Source organism: Rhinatrema bivittatum, chromosome 2, assembly GCF_901001135.1.
Source record: "Rhinatrema bivittatum chromosome 2, aRhiBiv1.1, whole genome shotgun sequence".
Classification (NCBI taxonomy): Eukaryota; Metazoa; Chordata; class Amphibia; order Gymnophiona; family Rhinatrematidae; genus Rhinatrema; species Rhinatrema bivittatum.
In genome coordinates, this window is record NC_042616.1 from 310,821,391 (window position 1) to 310,840,444 (window position 19,054).

Below are 19,054 nucleotides of genomic sequence, written 5' to 3' on the forward strand. Positions count from 1 at the left end.
GCTAGCGGTGCTGATGTCATCGGGAGGGGATGCCCCCAAGGTTCCCACCATGACATATACATAAGGAGGCCCTGCGCGCGCCTAAGGGATGCCGGAAGTAAGATGGCGGTTGGCAGTGCCCACGCTGTCCCGGGGACGCCGGGGAAATCGGCGTTGGTTGGCGGAGGCCGCCACTCTCCCAATGATTGATAGTGCAGGGAAAAAAGAGGTGAGCATGAGATCTGTGACCGACAGGCGCAACAGTTTTTCACAGTTGGAATGTTGTCAACCCCATAGAGTGGTGTCTCTCTGAGTCTTTGAACAGATAGTGACCAAATGGGGAGTTTTACTCATGGACCTGATGACGACCTTTCAGAATGCAAAGATGGATTGGTTTTTAAGCAGTAAAATAAGAATGGGCTCAGCCAAGCTTGATGATATGGTTCAAAGTTGGCCAGTGATGACAGTTCTGTATTTGTTTCCTGCATGGCTTTTGATAGGAGATCTCAGGTCATCCAGGCTGATAATTCTGGTTGTTCCAGACTGGACAAGGCGTCCTTGAATTTGCAGGTCTCATGTGGTTGTTGCAAATGGTGCCATTGAGGTTTCCACCCCAACCAGATCTACTCTCACAGGGGACGATTCAATACAAGAATCCGGCTTGATTTTGTCTTCTACCTGGCCCTTGAGAAATCTCACTTAATTAAAAAGAGGCACTATCAGGCAGTAGTGAATGCTCTTTTATGTGCTTGAAAGTCTTCTACTTCCTTGACATATATTCGTGTTTAGAGCATTTTTGAGCAGTGGTGCACTGATAGGCAGTTGGATCCTAACAAGGCAGCAGTGTCAGTGGTTCTGGAGTTTTTTCAGGAAGAGCTCTGGCCAAATGCTTAGCACTTAATTACTTGAAGGTATTGGTGGCTACTATTTCATCCTACAAGAGTCATGTTTTTGGTAGGCCCTTGTTCTCTCATCTGGATTATTTATTTATTTATTTATTTATTTATTTAGTTAGTTAGTTAGTTTTATATACCGGCAACCGTTTGCACATCGTGCCGGTTTACAGATAACTTACAACCAAGGATATATAGGCAAAGCCTTTACAAGGAACAGTGTGTAACATAAACGAAGTAACATAGTAAATAACTAGAAAGGTAAAATAAATATGGGAGGGAGGGGTGGGGGTAGACGAGACGAAGGAGGGGGAGGGGGATGGTGAGTGGATACATAAGGAGAAGCTATGTACAGGGGTACACGGAACAATTGATGTGTACACAGGTTATATACAAAATTGTATAAGCGCAGAACAACAATAATTGAGGTGGGAAAATGTGTGCGGTTGTGCTGAGTAGCATTTTTTAGGTTTGTAGTTCCTTAGCATTTTTTAGGTTTGTAGTTCCTTAGTGGGGGTGGGTGTAGGTCCTGTAGGGGGGGGGGGGGGTGTTGGCGAGAGATGGAGTTTGGGTTAGGGTGTTAGTAGGAGATGATGATGATTGGGGGTATGCTTGGAGGAAGAGCCAGGTTTTGAGTTTCTTTTTGAAAGTGGGTGTGGAGGTTTCTGTGCGTAGGTCAAGGGGCATGGAGTTCCAAAGGGAAGGGCCTGCGAGGGAGAGGGCCCTATTAGTGGTGGAGATGAGTCTCCCCCCGTACCTCCACAAGACCCACTCGCTCCTCTCTCCACGGAGAGAGGAGCGAGTGGGTCTTGTGGAGGTACGGGGGGAGAAAGGTGGGTTTAGCCAGTTGTGAGTGGATGGGAAGCCAGTGGAGGTTGATGAGGGTGGGAGTGATGTGGTCTTTCTTATTGGCATTAGTGAGGATGCGTGCAGTAGCGTTTTGAAGGAGTTGTAGAGGTTTGATGTGGGTGGCCGGGAGACCAAGTAGGAGTGCATTACAGTAATCAATCTTTGAGAAAATTATAGATTGAAGTACTGTGCGGAAATCAGAGAAGTAGAGAAGGGGTTTGAGTTTTTTGAGGGTTTGTAGTTTGAAGTAGCAGCTGCTAAGGATAGATTTGATATATGGTTTGAATGTTAGTTGGTTATCAAGTATAACCCCCAGATTTCTTTTGTCAGAGAAAAAGTTAGGGGGGTGGAGGGTGGAGGGAAAGGGTATGGATGCATGTTTGGAGGAGATGAGGAGGAGTTCAGTTTTTTGCGGGTTAAGGGCTAGGTGCATGTCAGTGAGGAGTTACCTGCTCAAGGTTATTAATTCCTTTAGAAAGTATCATCTGTTTGTACTGTACGATAGAGTTTGGAAAGGTGAAGCAGCCTTCAAAACTTTGGTAGCACATTGGATTAAGGAGGTAATTACAGGAACATATGCCAGTGCTGGTAGAGCCTTACCTATGCAGGTTTGTGCTCATTCCATAAGGGCTTGTGCAACCTTGTGGGCGGCATTGCATTTGGTTTCTCCCTTGGAGATTTGTAAGGCAGCAACTTGGTCTTCCTTGCATTCATTCTCTAAGCATTATCTCTTGGATGCAAATGGCAGGGAAGAGGCTTTCTTTTCCTCTGAAGTATTAAGAGCGGGTTTGACAGGGTCCCGCCCTAATCAGGAGTAGCTTGAATACATCCTATTCAGCTGGACTGATCTGACTGGATGATGTTGAAGAAGGTGAAATTAGTTCTTACCTGATAATTTCCTTTCTTTGAGTTCAGTCAGACCAGTCCAAGACCCTTCCTATGCTGCCAAACTTGTCAGTCAGATGATACACTGAGGGAAGAATTATGTAATTTATTCAGCTGAGCAGGTAACTGCTCTATAGATTCTAATTCTTGTTTCTGCTTCCTGTTAACATTTTTCTTTTGGAAGCCCTTTGGTTGGAAAGTAATCAAAGAGAAAGATAATTAATGAGTTTTAAAATGTATTCTAGTTTGTCCTAAGCTAACTTGTTACAGATAATACTGACAGGCTGAAGTCAGCATAGATGCATATAAGGGATGATGTCAGCAAACCTATTATTTTCTGTCTCCATCTGCTGGTCGGTGGGCATAACCCATTCATTTGGACAAGTCTGACTGAACACAAGGAAAGGAAATTCAGGTAAGAAATAATCTCACCTTTTGAATTGATGAAGTATAGATAGAGAGAAAATGTGTTCCTGCAAGAGTGTGTGATATAAAGCAACTAAACACATTTTTCTTTCTTTTACAGACCTGGATGATAGCATGTTTGTGAAAACCTCAACTGCAGAAGAGTGGATTGCACAAGGAGAATATTATGCTAAACACCAGTGCTGGAAGGTAAAGTGGTACATAATTGTATTTTACAAGATAATTGAATTTGTTTCTTTCGGTGGTAGAGGTGTACTCACATTTTAAAAAAAACCCTTACATTTCAGAATTGCCCCATTTTAAAACTGCATATGGGGCTGGTCTCATGGCTCATGCCATAGCTCTGTTGCGCAGGGGATCTAGGTTTGGCTCTCCCACCCATCAAGGTCAGTGAGGTCTGGGCTTGCCATGGAAGTGGCACCTTCAGGCCCGGGAAAGAAGAGGAAATGATTGCCATTACTGTAATTTCCTCGCTGACTAGGTGGTACAGAGGTTATGCCTCGGTGGAGGTGCCCCCACAGCGTTCGGGTTAGTGAGCGTTCCCAGAGCTACCCACGTATACCATCTGGGGTAGGGAAGGTCAAAGATGGAGGACAAAAGGAAGAAATATCTAAAAAAATAAATAAATAAAAGTGCTAGTGGAGGAGGAAAGGCATATCAGTTTTGCAAATAACCCATATCTGCATATTATGCAAGGGAATTTTTCTTCTAAAGATCCAGAGATCCAGAGTAGCATGTTGTACTTTTAAGTAGAGATGTGCAAAGGTTTGAAATATAATTTTGGGCTTCGTTTTCGGTGAACCACGGGAAACTTTTTTTTTCCTGCGTTTTTGTTTTTTTTTCATGGGCCCCCGATTTTCAGGTTAGTGCGCGCTAACATTTTAGTTCTAGTGTGCACTAACGGGAGTTAGCATGCACTAACCCAAAATATGAATTTTTCTGAAATTTCGTGAAAATTCTTTTGGGGTTTTTTTCCCCCGAACCATGCCGAATTAGACAATTTCATTGAAATTGTCTAATTCGGCAAAAATGAATGCATATCTCTACTTTTAAGTGGAAATACTTGTTTGGCTAGAAAAATAGGCTATAGGTCCTAGCAGATTATGAAGTCTTCCATGTTAAGATGCCCTGCTGCTTTTTTTTTTTTTTTTAATGATTTGTTTATTGAAATTGTTTCATTTGATATTACATCACTTATTCATGAGTACAGTCACATAACTACATTTTCAAGCTGTTGCAAAATAATAATAAAAGGAAATCCAAAAGAAACTTAGTGTCACAGATATTTAACCCTTAATAATCAACCAAAACAATCTGCTAAGGATTTTGTATTATTTCCTCCTTCATGACTAACCCATACACACAACATCCAGTCATCAGCCACACCTTCATCCATAACACAAGAGCAGATTCCACACAATGTATTCCTACAGCAATAATCCTGAAGATTAAATAGGATGACTAACACTTGTCCCAAACGCCTTCAAAAACTGTCTACTTTTCCAGTATTTATTATAAGAAATACATTGATTTTCTTGTTAGTTTGAATCACTGTACTGACTTACCCAGCTTATCTACACACTAGACACAAGGACCCTTAACTGGTTAAAACACTGATTTCCATTTTATCCTTCAGAGCACACTGCTTTATGGATAGTTTCCAGATTAGAAATGTAGGCAGCTCATCTCCTTTCCATGTAGATAAAATCGTTCTCTTTGCCAGGGTAATTATAATAATTACAAACTGTTATCCTTGTCCCCTTCCCGCCCTTTGTCAACTTCTGATCCATGATAAATAATCCAAAATAAACCAATTTATTAGACTATTTGATCAGTATTTTCTCCAAACAATATATTTTTCCCCAAAAACAATTTAATTTGTACAACTTGTAAACATGAGACACAATGTACGTATTTGCTAATTACATTTTTTCACATAAATCTAAATCTGAAAGTTTCAATTTAGTACCCAGTACTCTAGAAATATATATTCTGTGAATTATTTTGAATTATGTTTCTCTTAGATTAACAGATGTCAAATTCCTATTTATTAATCCAAAAGCTCTTTAAACCTCTTCAGCTGTTAACTCCTCCACAAGGTTTTCACTTCACAAGTCAGCAAATTTTTTGGAGATGAATAGTATACATGTCTTCTTCGAACAGACTAAACCATATGGCAATCTTATTATCCTTACTAATGTCCTAATAGATGTTTTCTACTTCACTAAATCCAGTATTTCCCAGATTACCCTTGCTACATGATAAACAATATTAATAAGCAGGCGGTCCGACTGGAAGGCGCGATGGCGTATGGGGCTGATGCCCTTTACGATCTTCTGCAGGTGCAAGCTAGAGCCATGGTCTCCGCAGTCTCGGCCAGGCGTCTGCTGTGGCTGAGGAATTGGGCTGCGGATGCCTCTTCTAAAGCGCGGTTGGGCACTCTCCCTTTCAAGGGTCAGTTGCTCTTTGGTGAGGACCTAGAACAGCTTATTAAATCTCTGGGCGAGAAGAAGATTCATAAGCTGCCGGAGGACTGCCCGAAACAGTCTAAGGCCTTCTTTCCTTCCCGCACTCGCTTCAGAGGTCAACGTCAATATAACAGCAGAGTACGGGACTCCTTTCCGAGAGGCAATGCTTCCAGATCCCAATCCTGGTCTCATTCCTTTCATGAACATCGACCCTTCTGGGATGGTAGCCAGCAACACTCTGCCACAAAGTCCTCTTCCCAGTGAAATACGGCCAGCCCATTCCTCCGTGCTAAACTTAGGTGGATGGCTGTCCCTGTTTCTCGAGGAATGGGCCAAGATTACGACAGATCAGTGGGTCCTAGAGGTGATAAAAAAAGGCTACGCGTTAGAATTTGCTCGAGACCTACCGGACCTTCACCTAATCTCTCCCTGCGGAAGTCGAAAGACTAAATCCTGCAGTCGACCAGACTCTGAGCAGGCTGCTGGAACTGGGTGCCATAGTTCCAGTACCAGTGGAGGAACAAGGGTCCGGCCAAGATTCCATATACTTCATCGTTCCCAAAAAGGAAGGCTCCTTTCATCCAGTTTTGGATCTCAAGCGAGTCGACCGGGCCCTCAAGGTTCCCCATTTTCGAATGGAAACCCTAAGTGCTATGATAGCAGCGGTTTGCTCTGGCGAATTCCTGGCATCGCTCGACCTGACGGAGGCTTGCACATTCTGATTCACCTCGACCATCAGAGGTATCTCCGGTTCGAGATCCTGGCATTTCCAGTTTCGGGCACTCACGTTCGATCTCGCCACGGCGCCGCACACTTTTACCAAGGGTATGGTGGTAGTGGCGGCCTCTCTTCGTCGAGAAGGAGTTCTGGTCCATCCTTATCTGGATGATTGGCTCATCTGGGCCAAATCAGAGTCTCTCTACAAGCTGGCGGTCGACAAGGTCCTGACTTGTCTGACCTCCCTTGGATAGATAATCAACTTTCCCAAGAGCAAGCTTCAGCCATCCCAGATCCTGGAATTCCTGGGGGTGCGATTCGACACTCAAGTCGGCAAGGTGTTCCTTCCAGATGCGCGGGCGCTCAAACTCAGGGACCAAGTGCACAATTTTCTTTCACTTTCTCTGCCCACGGCCTGGAACTACCTTCAGGTCTTGGGGTCCATGGCCTCCACTATCGATCCGGTTCCTTGGGCCTTTGCGCATATGCGTCCATTACAGAAAGCTTTGCTATCCCGCTGGAAACCGGTGTCTGAGCAGTTTCGGAAGCCTTTCCCGCTCTCCGAGTCTACCATCGCTGAGCTGCAATGGTGGCTCTCGCCTGCCCACCTTCTGAAGGGGGTGCCCCTTCAGACGCCGCAGTGGATCGTTGTCACAACAGACACCAGCCTCTCTGGCTGGGGAGCGGTGTGCCAGAACCAGTCTACACAGGGATACTGGTCCTCAGTCCAATCTCGCTGGCACATCAATCGGCTGGAGGCTCGAGTGGTATGCCTGGCTCTCAAGGTTTTCCTTCCTTTGCTCCATCGCAAGGCGGTGCGGGTTCTCTCGGACAACTCCACCACGGTAGCTTATATCAATCGGCAGGGAGGCACCAGGAGTCGCCTGGTGGCTCTGGAAGCCAGCAAGCTCTTCGCCTGGGCGGAGCATCACCTGGCTCACTTAGCAGCTTCTCACATTGTGGGGAAGGAGAATGTTCAAGCTGATTTCCTCAGTCGCCAGTGGTTAGACCCCGGCGAGTGGGAGTTGTCAGATGGAGCGATGAATATGATCGTCCGCAGTTGGGGGTCCCCCCCCACTTAGATCTGATGGCCACAATGAACAATGCGAAAGCTCCCAGGTTCTTCAGCCGCAGAAGAGAACATTGCACAGAAGGAGTGGATGCGCTGGTCCTTCCCTGGCCTCACGACGTTCTCCTGTACATTTTCCCTCCTTAGCCGCTAGTGGGAAAGGTACTCAGAAGAATCTAGCTCTATCGGGGTCCCGTCATCCTAGTTGCTCCCGAATGGCCCCGCAGACCATGGTTTGCAGATCTGGTGAACCTTGCCACGGACGGCCCTCTCCGCCTCAGTCATCTCCCACACCTTCTTCGGCAGGGTCCCGTATTTTTCAATCAGGCGGATCGCTTTTGTCTAGCGGCCTGGCTTTTGAACAGCGGAGATTGAAAAAGAAGGGATATAAGGAAGAAGTTATATCCACACTGTTGAGGGCCTGGAAGCCGTCTACCTCTCTCGCTTATGTCCAGGTCTGGAAGGTTTTTGAAAATGCGTGTGCCACATCGGGAGTGTTGGCTCGTAAGGCTCCGGTATCCCAGGTCCTTTCCTTCCTCCAGAACGGTCTCTCCAAGGGTTGTCTTTCAGTTCCTTGCGGGTGCAGGTCTCCGCCCTCGGCTCCCTCTTAGGCAACATTGACGGTTACACGGTGGCGGCTCATCCGGATGTCGTCCGCTTCCTCAAGGGGGCCAAGCATTTGAATCCGCCAGTCCAGGCTACTTGTCCTTCGTGGAGTATTAACTTGGTTCTACGGGTTCTCTGCGAGGCTCCCTTCGAACCTCTACGGAGGGCTACACTTAAGGATTTGACTCTCAAAACCATCTTCCTGGTGTCCATTTGTTCCGCCAGAAGGGTGTCGGAGCTCCAAGCTTTACTTGCAGGGAACCTTTTCTACGTTTTTCTGATTCAGGGGTATCCCTCAAGACGTTACCCTCCTTCTTGCCAAGGTCGTGTCTTCCTTTCATGTCAATCAGTCAGTTGAACTCCCGGCTTTTTCTTCTGAAGACATAGCGAACACATCTGGTGGTGATCTCCGGCGCCTGGATGTAAAACAGGTTTTACTGCGCTATCTCCAGGTTACAAATGAGTTCCGGGTCTCGGATTACCTGTTTGTTCTATGGAGTGGTCCAAATAAGGGTAACAAGGCTTCAAAGGCCACGATTGCACGTTGGCTAAAGGAGGCTATTGCGTTGGCGTACATCTGTAAGGGCCGATTGGTTCTGGAGGGCTTAATGGCCCACTCCTTGTGCGGAGAGTCAGTCGGTCTCTCCGCAGGAAATATGCAGGGCAGCTACTTGGAAATCTCTGCATACCTTTGCTCGTCATTACCGCCTCGATGTACAGGCTCCAGTTTTTGGCTCCTTCGGGCGGCAGGTTCTTCGAGCGGAACTGTCTCAGTCCCATCCTGTTTAGGGAAGCTTTGGTACATCCCACGGTCTGGACTGATCCGGGTACGTACAGGGAAAGGAAAATTGGTTCTTGTCTGCTAATTTTCGTTCCTGTAGTACCACGGATCAGTCCAGACACCCTCCCGTGCTAGATCTGTTCTGTCCTCTTGAAATTTCTTCCTTTACAGGTTCCCGGATACCTGAATCTTCTATTATTGCTTTAAGGCACCGGAAGCATCTCCTAGATGAAAATGAATCTTTAGGCAAGAGCGTTTTTATACAGAATTCTTTCAGTTGTTCAATTTATCAGTTTTCTTGTTACTTGCTTGATCTTTTGGGAGTTATATCTGCTTTGATAATGTTTATACTGAAGGGTTGCAGGGTAAGAACATAAGAACATGCCATACTCGGTCAGACCAAGGGTCCATCAAGCCCAGCATCCTGTTTCCAACAGTGGCCAATCCAGGCCATAAGAACCTGGCAAGTACCCAAAAACTAAGTCTATTCCATGTTACCGTTGCTAGTAATAGCAGTGGCTATTTTCTAAGTCAACTTAATTAATAGCAGGTAATTGACTTTTCCTCCAAGAACGTATCCAATCCTTTTTTAAACACAGCTATACTAACTGCACTAACCACATCCTCTGGCAACAAATTCCAGAGTTTAATTGTGCATTGAGTGAAAAATAACTCTCTCCGATTAGTTTTAAATGTGCCACATGCTAACTTCAAGGAGTGACCCCTAGTCTTTCTATTATCCGAAAGAGTAAATAACCGATTCACATCTACCCGTTCTAGACCTCTCATGATTTTAAACACCTCTATCATATCCCCCCTCAGCCATCTCTTCTCCAAGCTGAAAAGTCCTAACCTCTTTAGTCTTTCCTCATAGGGAAGCTGTTCCAGTCCCCTTATCATTTTGATAGCCCTTCTCTGTACCTTTTCCATCGCAATTAATATCTTTTTTGAGATGCGGCGACCAGAATTGTACACAGTATTCAAGGTGCGGTCTCACCATGGAGCGATACAGAAGCATTATGACATTTTCCGTTTTATTCACCATTCCCTTTCTAATAATTCCCAACATTCTGTTTGCTTTTTTGACTGCCGCAGCACACTGAACCAACGATTTCAATGTGTTATGACGCCTAGATCTCTTTCTTGGCGGGTAGCTCCTAATATGGAACCTAACATTGTGTAACTATAATATGGGTTATTTTTCCCTATATGCATCACCTTGTACTTATCCACATTAAATTTCATCTGCTATTTGGATGCCCAATTTTCCAGTCTCAGGTCTTCCTGCAATTTATCACAATCTGCTGTATCATCTGCCAATTTGATTACCTCACGCGTCATATTTCTTTCCAGATCATTAATAAATATATTGAAACGTACTGGTCCCAATACAGATCTCTGAGGCACTCCACTGCCCATTCCCTTCCACTGAGAAAATTGTCCATTTGATCCTACTCTCTGTTTCCTGTCTTTTAGCCAGTTTGTAATCCACGAAAGGACATCGCCACCTATCCCATGACTTTTTACTTTTCCTAGAACCCTCTCATGAGGAACTTTGTCAAACGCCTTTTGAAAATCCAAATATACTACATCTACTGGTTCACCTTTATCTACATTTTTATTAACTTCTTCAAAAACGTTAAGCAGATTTGTGAGGCAAGACTTGCCTTGGGTAAAGCCATACTGACTTTGTTCCATTAAACCATGTCTTTCTATATGTTCTGTGATTTTGATATTTAGAACACTTTCCACTATTTTTCCTGGCATTGAAGTCGGGCTAACTAGTCTGTAATTTCCCGGATCGCCCCTGGAGCCCTTTTTAAATATTGGGGTTACATTAGCCACCCTCCAGTCTTCAGGTACAATGGATGATTTTAATGATAGATTGCAAATTTTTACTAATATGTCTGAAATTTCATTTTTTATTTCCTTCAGAACCCTGGGGTGTATACCATCCGGTCCAGGTGATTTACTACTCTTCAGTTTGTCAATCAGGCCTACCATATCTTCTAGGTTCACCATGATTTGGTTCAGTCCATCTGAATCATTACCCATGAAAACCTTCTTCGATACGGGTATCTCCCCAACATCCTCTTCATTAAACACTGAAGCAAAAAAATCATTTAATCTTTCCGCAATGGCCTTATCTTCACTAATTGCCCCTTTAACCCCCTCGATCATCTAACTGTCCAACTGACTCCCTCACAGGCTTTCTGCTTCGGATATATTTAAAAAAGTTTTTGCTGTGAGTTTTGCCTCTACAGCCAACTTGTTTTCAAATTCTCTCTTAGCCTGTCGTATCAATATCTTACATTTAACTTGTCAACACTTATGCATAATCCAATTTTCTTCTGTTAGATCCTTCATTCAATTTTTGAATGAAGATCTTTTGGCTAAAATAGCTTCTTTCTCCTCCCCTTTTAAACATGCCGGTGATCGTTTTGCCTTCTTTCCACCTTTCTTAATGTGTGGAATACATCTGGACTGTGCTGCTAGGATGGTATTTTTTAACAATGACCACGCCTCTTGCACACTTTTTTACCTTTGTAGCTGCTCTTTTCAGTTTTTTTTCTATTTTTCTCATTTTCTCAAAGTTTCCCATTTGAAAGATTAGCACGAGAGCTGAGGATTTGCTTACTGTCCCCTTCCAGTTATTAATTCAATTTTGAATTAATAACTGGAAGGGGACAGTAATAGTGATATTATGATCACTATTGCCAAGCAGCCCCACCACCGTTACCTTTCTCACCAAATCCTGTGCTCCACTGAGAAATAGATCTAAAATTGCTCCCTCTCTCGTCGGTTCCTGAACCAATTGCTCCATAAAGTTGTCATTTATTCCATCCAGGAACTTTATCTCTCTAGCATGTCTTGATGATACATTTACCCAGACAACATTGGGGTAATTGAAATCTCCAACCAGGAAAAGTGCAGATAAACAAGATTCAAGTCCCAATCAAAACAATTTTTCAAAACACTTCTGTTGTGCAGATCAAGTGTAAAGCTTTATTGCGGCAACTCCACTGCATTAGATTTCAAGCGAAAACTGTTTACAATAGTCCCCCGACACGGTCCAGTGTTTCACCGGAGTCTGCATCGGGAGGGACCAACAAGTTTATAACAATCTGTAAACAAAATTAAATGATCAGGACAAAACAATGGACTTAACGCCGACCTAGAGATTAGTAAGGTAAACAAGTGTTACATACCTGGATGCAAAATTTTTTCAACATGGCAGGGAGTGCACTGACCCTCAATACAACACAGGTATTTAAAGCAGAGTTTGGGCGCCCAAACTCTCCAAGGTATGCTGTGCCATTGAGCTGTGGGTTTAATATAGATTAGCTCATTTTTATTTTTCAAAGTTGACAGATTTTATGTCAAGAGATTTTTTTTAAGCCTTCTACTTGTGTGAATTGAGCCTTGTTGGATACCTAATTTGACAGTTTAATTTCAGGTTGCAGCCAAATGTTACCAGAAAGGAGGAGCAAGCGAAAAGGAAAAACTTGCCCTAGCCCATGATGCTGTACTCAATGTGCAGTCCAAAAAATGCAGTCCCAAGTAAGCATATTGTTTTGTTAATGGAAATGTTTTTGTGGTGTCTAAAAGATATGGGGTAATGTAGATTGCTTATAACAGCTACCATTATCCCTCATATTTTCCTCCTGCACCAGTCCTGTAATTCCACTATCCATCATACCATTGATATGTATCTGTTTCTTTCCACACAGACTGTAAACTTTTGGGGATGGGGAACTAACTCCCTTATCTACTGTACCTGTGCAGCTTGTGTTGACATATCCATCTGCATTGTGCAATGCTGCTAACATTAATTTGCCATATTAAAATAATGGGTTTTATTTTTCTTTTAAGGGAAAAACAGATGGAATATATGGAGTTGGCGAAGACCTATTTGGAATGCAGAGAGCCTAGACTGGCACTGAAATGCCTGGCTTATGCAAAGGAGTTCCAACTCTGTGCAGAGCTTTGTGAGAAACTGGGAAAGGTACTAGACCTTTCAGCTATTTCCCCACCTTGAAAAAGTGCTGGTAAACCCTGAAAAAAAATCTGTTTTACTGAACCATATTGTCCCCTGTCTTTACCCCATGTTACTCTAGTACTGAAAAAATGTTTCCTCTAATATTTTTTAGGGCATATGTGAGTGTGTGCTGCTGTTGGGTTTATAATTTCAGCTATAAATGGCTGGAGGTGAGGATGGGGCAACTCCCCATTGTACTCACCCCCTACAGTGTTCCTTCTGATTATTTTTATGATAGGGGAGGAGCAGGCTATGATTGTGCATATACACTACTGTTGTGTATGTATATTTGCAAGTGTGCCAGGGAGGATGGAATGAGAGTCCTCTATCATACTTGGGAAAGTAAAATAGGTTCTTACCTGCTAATTCTTGTTCCTGTAATACCACAGATCAGTCCCTACCAGAGGATAGAGGCAGAGAACAAAACTATGGGACACTGCTACATAACCGAGAATACTACCTGCAGTCCCTTAGTTTTGGTCTGTTTGCAAGCCAAATGGTAGACCCCATTCCCCCTCTTTTAGGGCAGACAGGAAAAATAATCTAAACCCAGGGTTGGAAACCTCTGAACTGGAAAGCCAAACAATGTCGGGCAAAAGCCTGCTAACTGCTTACTCAGAAAAGGAAATACAGCATAACCAAGTGAAAACAAAAGGCACCTGATGTGCAAAGGCTATCCTTCGCCAGAAAATACAGTCTTTCGGCAGCAATAACAGGTGGGTCTCTGGACTGATATGTGATATTACAGGAACAAAAATTAGCTGGTCAGAATCAATTTTCCTTTCCTGAACATACCCAGATCAGTCCAGTCAAGTGGGATGTATCCAAGCACCCATATACTGGACATGCACCCAAAAGATCTGCTCTTAACACACTCATTAAAAGATGCATCCTCCTGCGCTCGAACATCCAAATGGTAATGCTTGGTGAAAGTATGTAACAAAGACTACATATCTCATGAGAAGACACCAACTGACACTCTGCCCAGAAGGCTGCTTGTGCCCAAGTCAAATGCGCCTTGAGCCCATTAGAATTTCACGACCCTTACAGATATAGGCCAAACAAATGGTCTCCTTTAGCCATCTAGAAATCGTAGCCTTAGAAACTTTCTCCCCTTATTTGCTCCACCGAATAACACAAACAGGTGATCTGACCTTCGAAAGCTATTAGTGACTTTCAAATAATTCAACAGCGTGCAAGGCAGATCCCTATCCTGAGGAGACCCACGAGACCAATCCGGAAAGGCCGGCAGCTCAACCATCTGATTCACATGAAAGGAAGACACAACTTTTGACTTCAAAGGAGGGAACCAAATGTTAGGTCACCCTGTCCTCTGCAATATGCAGGAATGGATCTCAACAAGAAAGCACCTGAAGCTCAGAAATCTGCCTGGCCAAACAAATAGCCAGCAGGGAAAACGTGTTCAGCGTCAAGTCCTTCACCAGGCGCAAAGGGTGTGCCACAGAGAGCCCACATGACTAAATTGAGGTTCCATTTCAGACAGACCTTCCAAACTGGAGGCCGCAAATGCTTGGCCCCCTTCAGGAAACGCATGACATTCAGATGAGCGGCCAAAGACCTTCCCTGAAAATTGCTCCAAACACAGCCCAAGGCTGACACCTGAATGCAAAGTGAACTATAGGCTAGGCCTTTGGACAAGCCTTGTTGTAGAAAGGACAAAATGTGAGGGACTCCCTCCGATGAGTCCAGATTCAGTTGCAGACACCAGGACTCAAAAACGTTCCAAACCCTGTCATACACTAGAGACGTAGGTCTCCTCACCTGAAGGATAGTGGAGATCACAGGTTCAGAATATTCCCTTCAGGCGCAAATACCACCTTTCAAAAGCCAAACCGCCAGACAAAAGTGATCCTACCAATCTGAAAATTCGAGACCTTGTGGCAGCAGATCTGGCAGATGAGCCAAACGCAGAGGCCCGTCGATCACCAGTTATACCATATCCAGGAACCAAGAACAATGGGGCCATTCTGCCACTAGCACCACGCTCCCTGGATGTGACTCTATGCACCTCAACACTCGACCGATGAGTAGCCACAAAGGAAACACATACAGCAAAATCCTGGTTGGCCAAGGACATACCAGAGCATCCAGTCCTACAGACCAGGGCTCCCTTTGGTGACTGAAGATTCTTGTAGTCTTTGCATTGGCTCGCATTGCCATGAGGTCCAACTGAGGAAGACCACACCTGGCACAAATGTAATTCCAGGCTTCCAGGGACAGTTCCCACTCCCTGGGATCCAGCTGTTGCCTGCTGAGGAAAACCGCCTGCATTTTGTCCACTCCTGCAACGTGTAAAGCCGCAATCCGCTTGAGATGACGCTCCACCCACACAAATCATAGCTGAGTCTTCCAAGCAACAGCGCAACTCTTCGTCCTTCCTTGTCGATTGATATACGCCACTGTCGTCACATTATCTGAAAACACTTGCATCATCCGTCCCTGGACCACCGGCAAGAATGCGTCCAGGGCTCTGCATAACGCCCTTGTCGTCAGACAATTGATCAACCAGGATGCTCACGCAATTGGCCAAAGATCCTGGGCAGACCGACCCAGGCACACCGCCCCCCAGCCCTTGAGGCTGGCATTTGGTGACCAACACCTAGTCTGGGGGCTCCAGGTCTGCTCCTTTCTGCAGGTTGCTCCTCAATAGCCACCACGAAAGACTGGATCTGGACTTTTCTTGTAAAGGCAACAGCAGATGATATTCCTCCAACAATAGATTCCACCTGGACAACAGTGCTCTTTGTAAAGGATGCATGTGAGGAAAGGCCCATAGAACCAAATCTAATGTCGAGGCCATGGAGTCCAGTACCTGTAAGTAGTCCCAGAGCTTTGGCACTGACAGACTCAAGAGCCGCATCATCTGCACTTGCAGCTTTGTCAACCTGTCCTCTATCAGGAACACCTTGCCCTGCTGAGTATCAAAGCGGGACCCTAGATACTCCGCTGATTGGGCCGGAACAGGTGACTCTTTGCCACATTGTTCATCACACGCTACACCAACTGACTGCACTCCTCCTCCATCTTTGCCCGAATAAGCCAATCGTCCAGATATGAATGGACCAGCATCCCTTCCTGTCTCAGGGCTGCAGTTATGACCACCATCACCTTTGTGAAGGTTCGGGGAGCCATAGCCAGCTCAAAGGGAAGAGCCCAAAACTGGAAATGTCATCACAGCACCACGAATTGGAGAAACTTCTGATGGTCTTTTCGAATGGGAATATGAAGATAGGCTTCAGTCAGATCCAGGGACGGGAGGAATTCTCCTTTGAGGGCAGCTGCTATTACAGTACACAATGTTTCCATCAAGAAACGTGGTGCCCTCCTTCTTTGGCACCACAAAATAAATGGAGTACTTCTCCCAACCCTGTTCACTCTGCGGAACCGGAGTGATGGCCTCTAAACTTAGCAACCTTTGTAGAGTCTGTTCCACTGTGCTCCTTTTGCTGCGAGATGAATAGTGGGACTCCAGAAAGACCTCTCTGACCAGGTGTGAAAATTCTAAGGCATAACCCTCTCTTACGACCTCCAGTACCCACTGGTCCGCAGTGATCTTGGTCCACTCCTCATAAAAACAGGGCAACCTGTCTCCTACTGCTTCCAGCGAGGAGTGGACGGACCTGGCTTCATTGTGAGGCCTTATCTTCTCCAGTGCCCTGACTGGAACCACCTCTGGAGAATCTGCTCTTACCCTGAAAGGGCTGCTGACATCCTGATAACTGCTTCGACCCTAAGATTGCGGCCCCTCTTCTGGGATGAAACCTCCTTGAATCCAGAAATCAGGATCGGGGTGGAAAGACCTTCTCCTTGGGCAGTGTTTCCCTTGGATTCCCCAAGGGACTTCATCAGGTGATCCATCTCCTCCCTGAACAGTAATTTCCTCTTCAAAGGGAGATTGCACAGCTGGGCCTTGGACGACATGTCTTCCGACCAATTGCATAACCACAGAAGCCAGCACACCGACAATGCCAAGACCATACTCCTGGCGGAGGTACGCACCAAATTGTACAGTGCAGCAGCCACATACGCCACACCAGTTTCCAGCCAAGCAGACTGGACAAGACTGAGCATCTCGCTAGGCGCCTGCTTCTGCACCTTCTGAATCCAGGATAAGCAGCCCACTACATCATGCTGGCATACACCGTGGCTCGAAGGCTTAAAGCAGACACCTCAAACATGCGCTTCAACTGAATATTCAACTTGTGGTCCTGAACATCCTTAAGCGCAGCCGAACCCACAACTGGGATCATGGTCTTCTTGGTCACTGCCAAGATCACCGCATCTGAGTTAGGTGTCTTTAGGCAATCCATATGTTCCTCCATCCAAGGATACAACTTCGCCATAGCCCTATTGACCTTTAAACCTGCCTCCGGGAAATCCCACTCCCGGCTGATCAGCTTCTGTATCTTCTTAGGCAATGGAAAGGCCACAGGTGGACCCCACAGTCCATCCAGGACCGGATTCACACCTTCATTATCCGACTCCTACTGAGTCTGCTTAACTCCCAATTCCTCTAACACCTGAGGAATGAGAGGCTGCAATTTCTCTTTCTTAAATAGCCGGACTACTCAAGGGTCCACCCCCCTCCGGTACAGTCTCATCAAGATCCAGATCATCCTTATTCAAATCAGGAATCTGATCCCCATTGGGCTCCCCATCTGGATCCGCCCCCTGCGACGATGTAGGATCTGGCAGCTCAACCGAATCATTCAGGTTCCTGGAGTCTTTGTCTGCTTCATCATGACACAGTCCCAAGCGCTTCATTAAATCCCCAGAACCGCCCAGTGATGCCATCCTCGGTCTTTTGGGCGAGTCAGAACGATGCACCTCTTGTCTCCTGCACCCTTCCTAGCCAGGAAGGCCCTTTGGAGTAGTAGGACAAATTCCAGGAAGAAACCCTCCAGATCGTCTGTCCCCTGTGGAAGGAGGCTGTCCCCCGAATCTGCTCCCTCCTCATGGTCATCCTCAGCACCCTGCACCTCAGGAAAGAGAGGAGGAAGAGAATCGCCGGCACCCCAGCCCGGAACAACCCCCAGACCACGATCCTCCGCAGGCCTGGCTGAAGTGGAGGTCCCTCCCTGCACCAGTGGCACAGATCCTGAACAATGGAAAGCCTTCCTAGACTTTGACACCCCCCCCCCCCCCCCCCCCGCGAAGGATTCTACCGCTTACAAAGCACAGCCTATGCAGAGGGACCGGGAATCGATTTGGGCCTACCAAAGCCCGCAGGCCTTGTATATGCCGCCATACACAGTTATGGCGACATGTGATCGTACCACTGAGCGACCAAAAATGTGCCGCTAGAAGGAGGCCGCACCATGAGGGAGCTCTGTAGTATTGAGTGTTCGCAAGTGGTGCTCATGGGAGCGTTAATAGGTCGAATGTTTAGGTGCATCAAAAGGCATCCGGGCCAGGTGGTACTGGAGGTGCCAGAGAGGCTGCGTCATCTGTGGTTCGTGGATCTGGTTCAATGCGCAATTGATGGATCCCTGAGATTGGCTCATTTGCAGGGGCTGTTAAGGCAAGGTCCTATTTTCTCGGATTGGGCGGATCACTTTTGTCTTTTTGACGTTTGAGAGCAAGCACTTGCGACAAAAAAGATACTCTGAACGCGTGATTTTAAAGGCTTAGTTTACAATTCCTTGCGGGTTCAGGTGGCAGCCTTGGGGTGTCTCAGAGGTATACTTCAGGGAAAAGGTCGTTGGCCTCACGTCTGGATGTTGTGAGGTTTTTGAAGGGGGTCAAGCATCTGTGGCTGCCTGTGTATAGATTGGGTCCAGGATGGAGTTTAAATGTGTTCTTCAGGGTGCTGTGCCTAAATTTTGAGCTATTAAGGAAGGCGTCATTAAAGGATCTCATGCTGAAGGTGGTATTTTTGCTGGCGATTTGTTCATTCAGAAGGATCTCGGAACTGCAGGATTTGTCCTGTAGGGAACCATTTCTGAAGATTTCGGACGAGGGGGTGTCTTTGCGCACGGTACCCTCATTCCTTTCTAAGGTGGTATCTTCGTTTCATCTGAATCAGACTGTGGAGCTCCTGCCTTCCCAAATTGGACTGCTAAGTCACCAGGGGCAAGATCATAAATAACTTTCAGCGGTCGGGTCATTTGTTTGTATTGCTTGGAGGTGCCAGAAATGGATGCAAGGCATTGGCTGAAGGAAGCTATTGTTTTGGTCTACCTTTGTAAGGAGGAAGAATTCCAAAGGGGTTGCGTGCAGAATGCAGGCAGCATTGTGGGCCGAGTGTCAGTTAGCGTCACCACAGGAGATTTGTAGATCGGTGACTTGGTCTTCTCTTCACACTTTATCTTCCCATTACCA

The 19,054-nt window shown here is 45.8% G+C and overlaps 1 protein-coding gene across 3 annotated transcripts in view; it reads left to right on the top strand.

Moving 5' to 3' along the window:
* TRANK1 (tetratricopeptide repeat and ankyrin repeat containing 1) overlaps positions 1-19,054 on the top strand; it is a 265,426-nt gene that overhangs the window by 197,587 nt on the left and 48,785 nt on the right. For all 3 annotated transcript variants that reach the window (XM_029589706.1, XM_029589707.1, XM_029589708.1), the window contains 3 exons: positions 3,133-3,221; positions 12,131-12,234; positions 12,547-12,679. In XM_029589706.1, the coding sequence (XP_029445566.1) occupies positions 3,133-3,221; positions 12,131-12,234; positions 12,547-12,679 (326 nt within the window). The remainder of the gene's footprint in view (positions 1-3,132; positions 3,222-12,130; positions 12,235-12,546; positions 12,680-19,054) is intronic.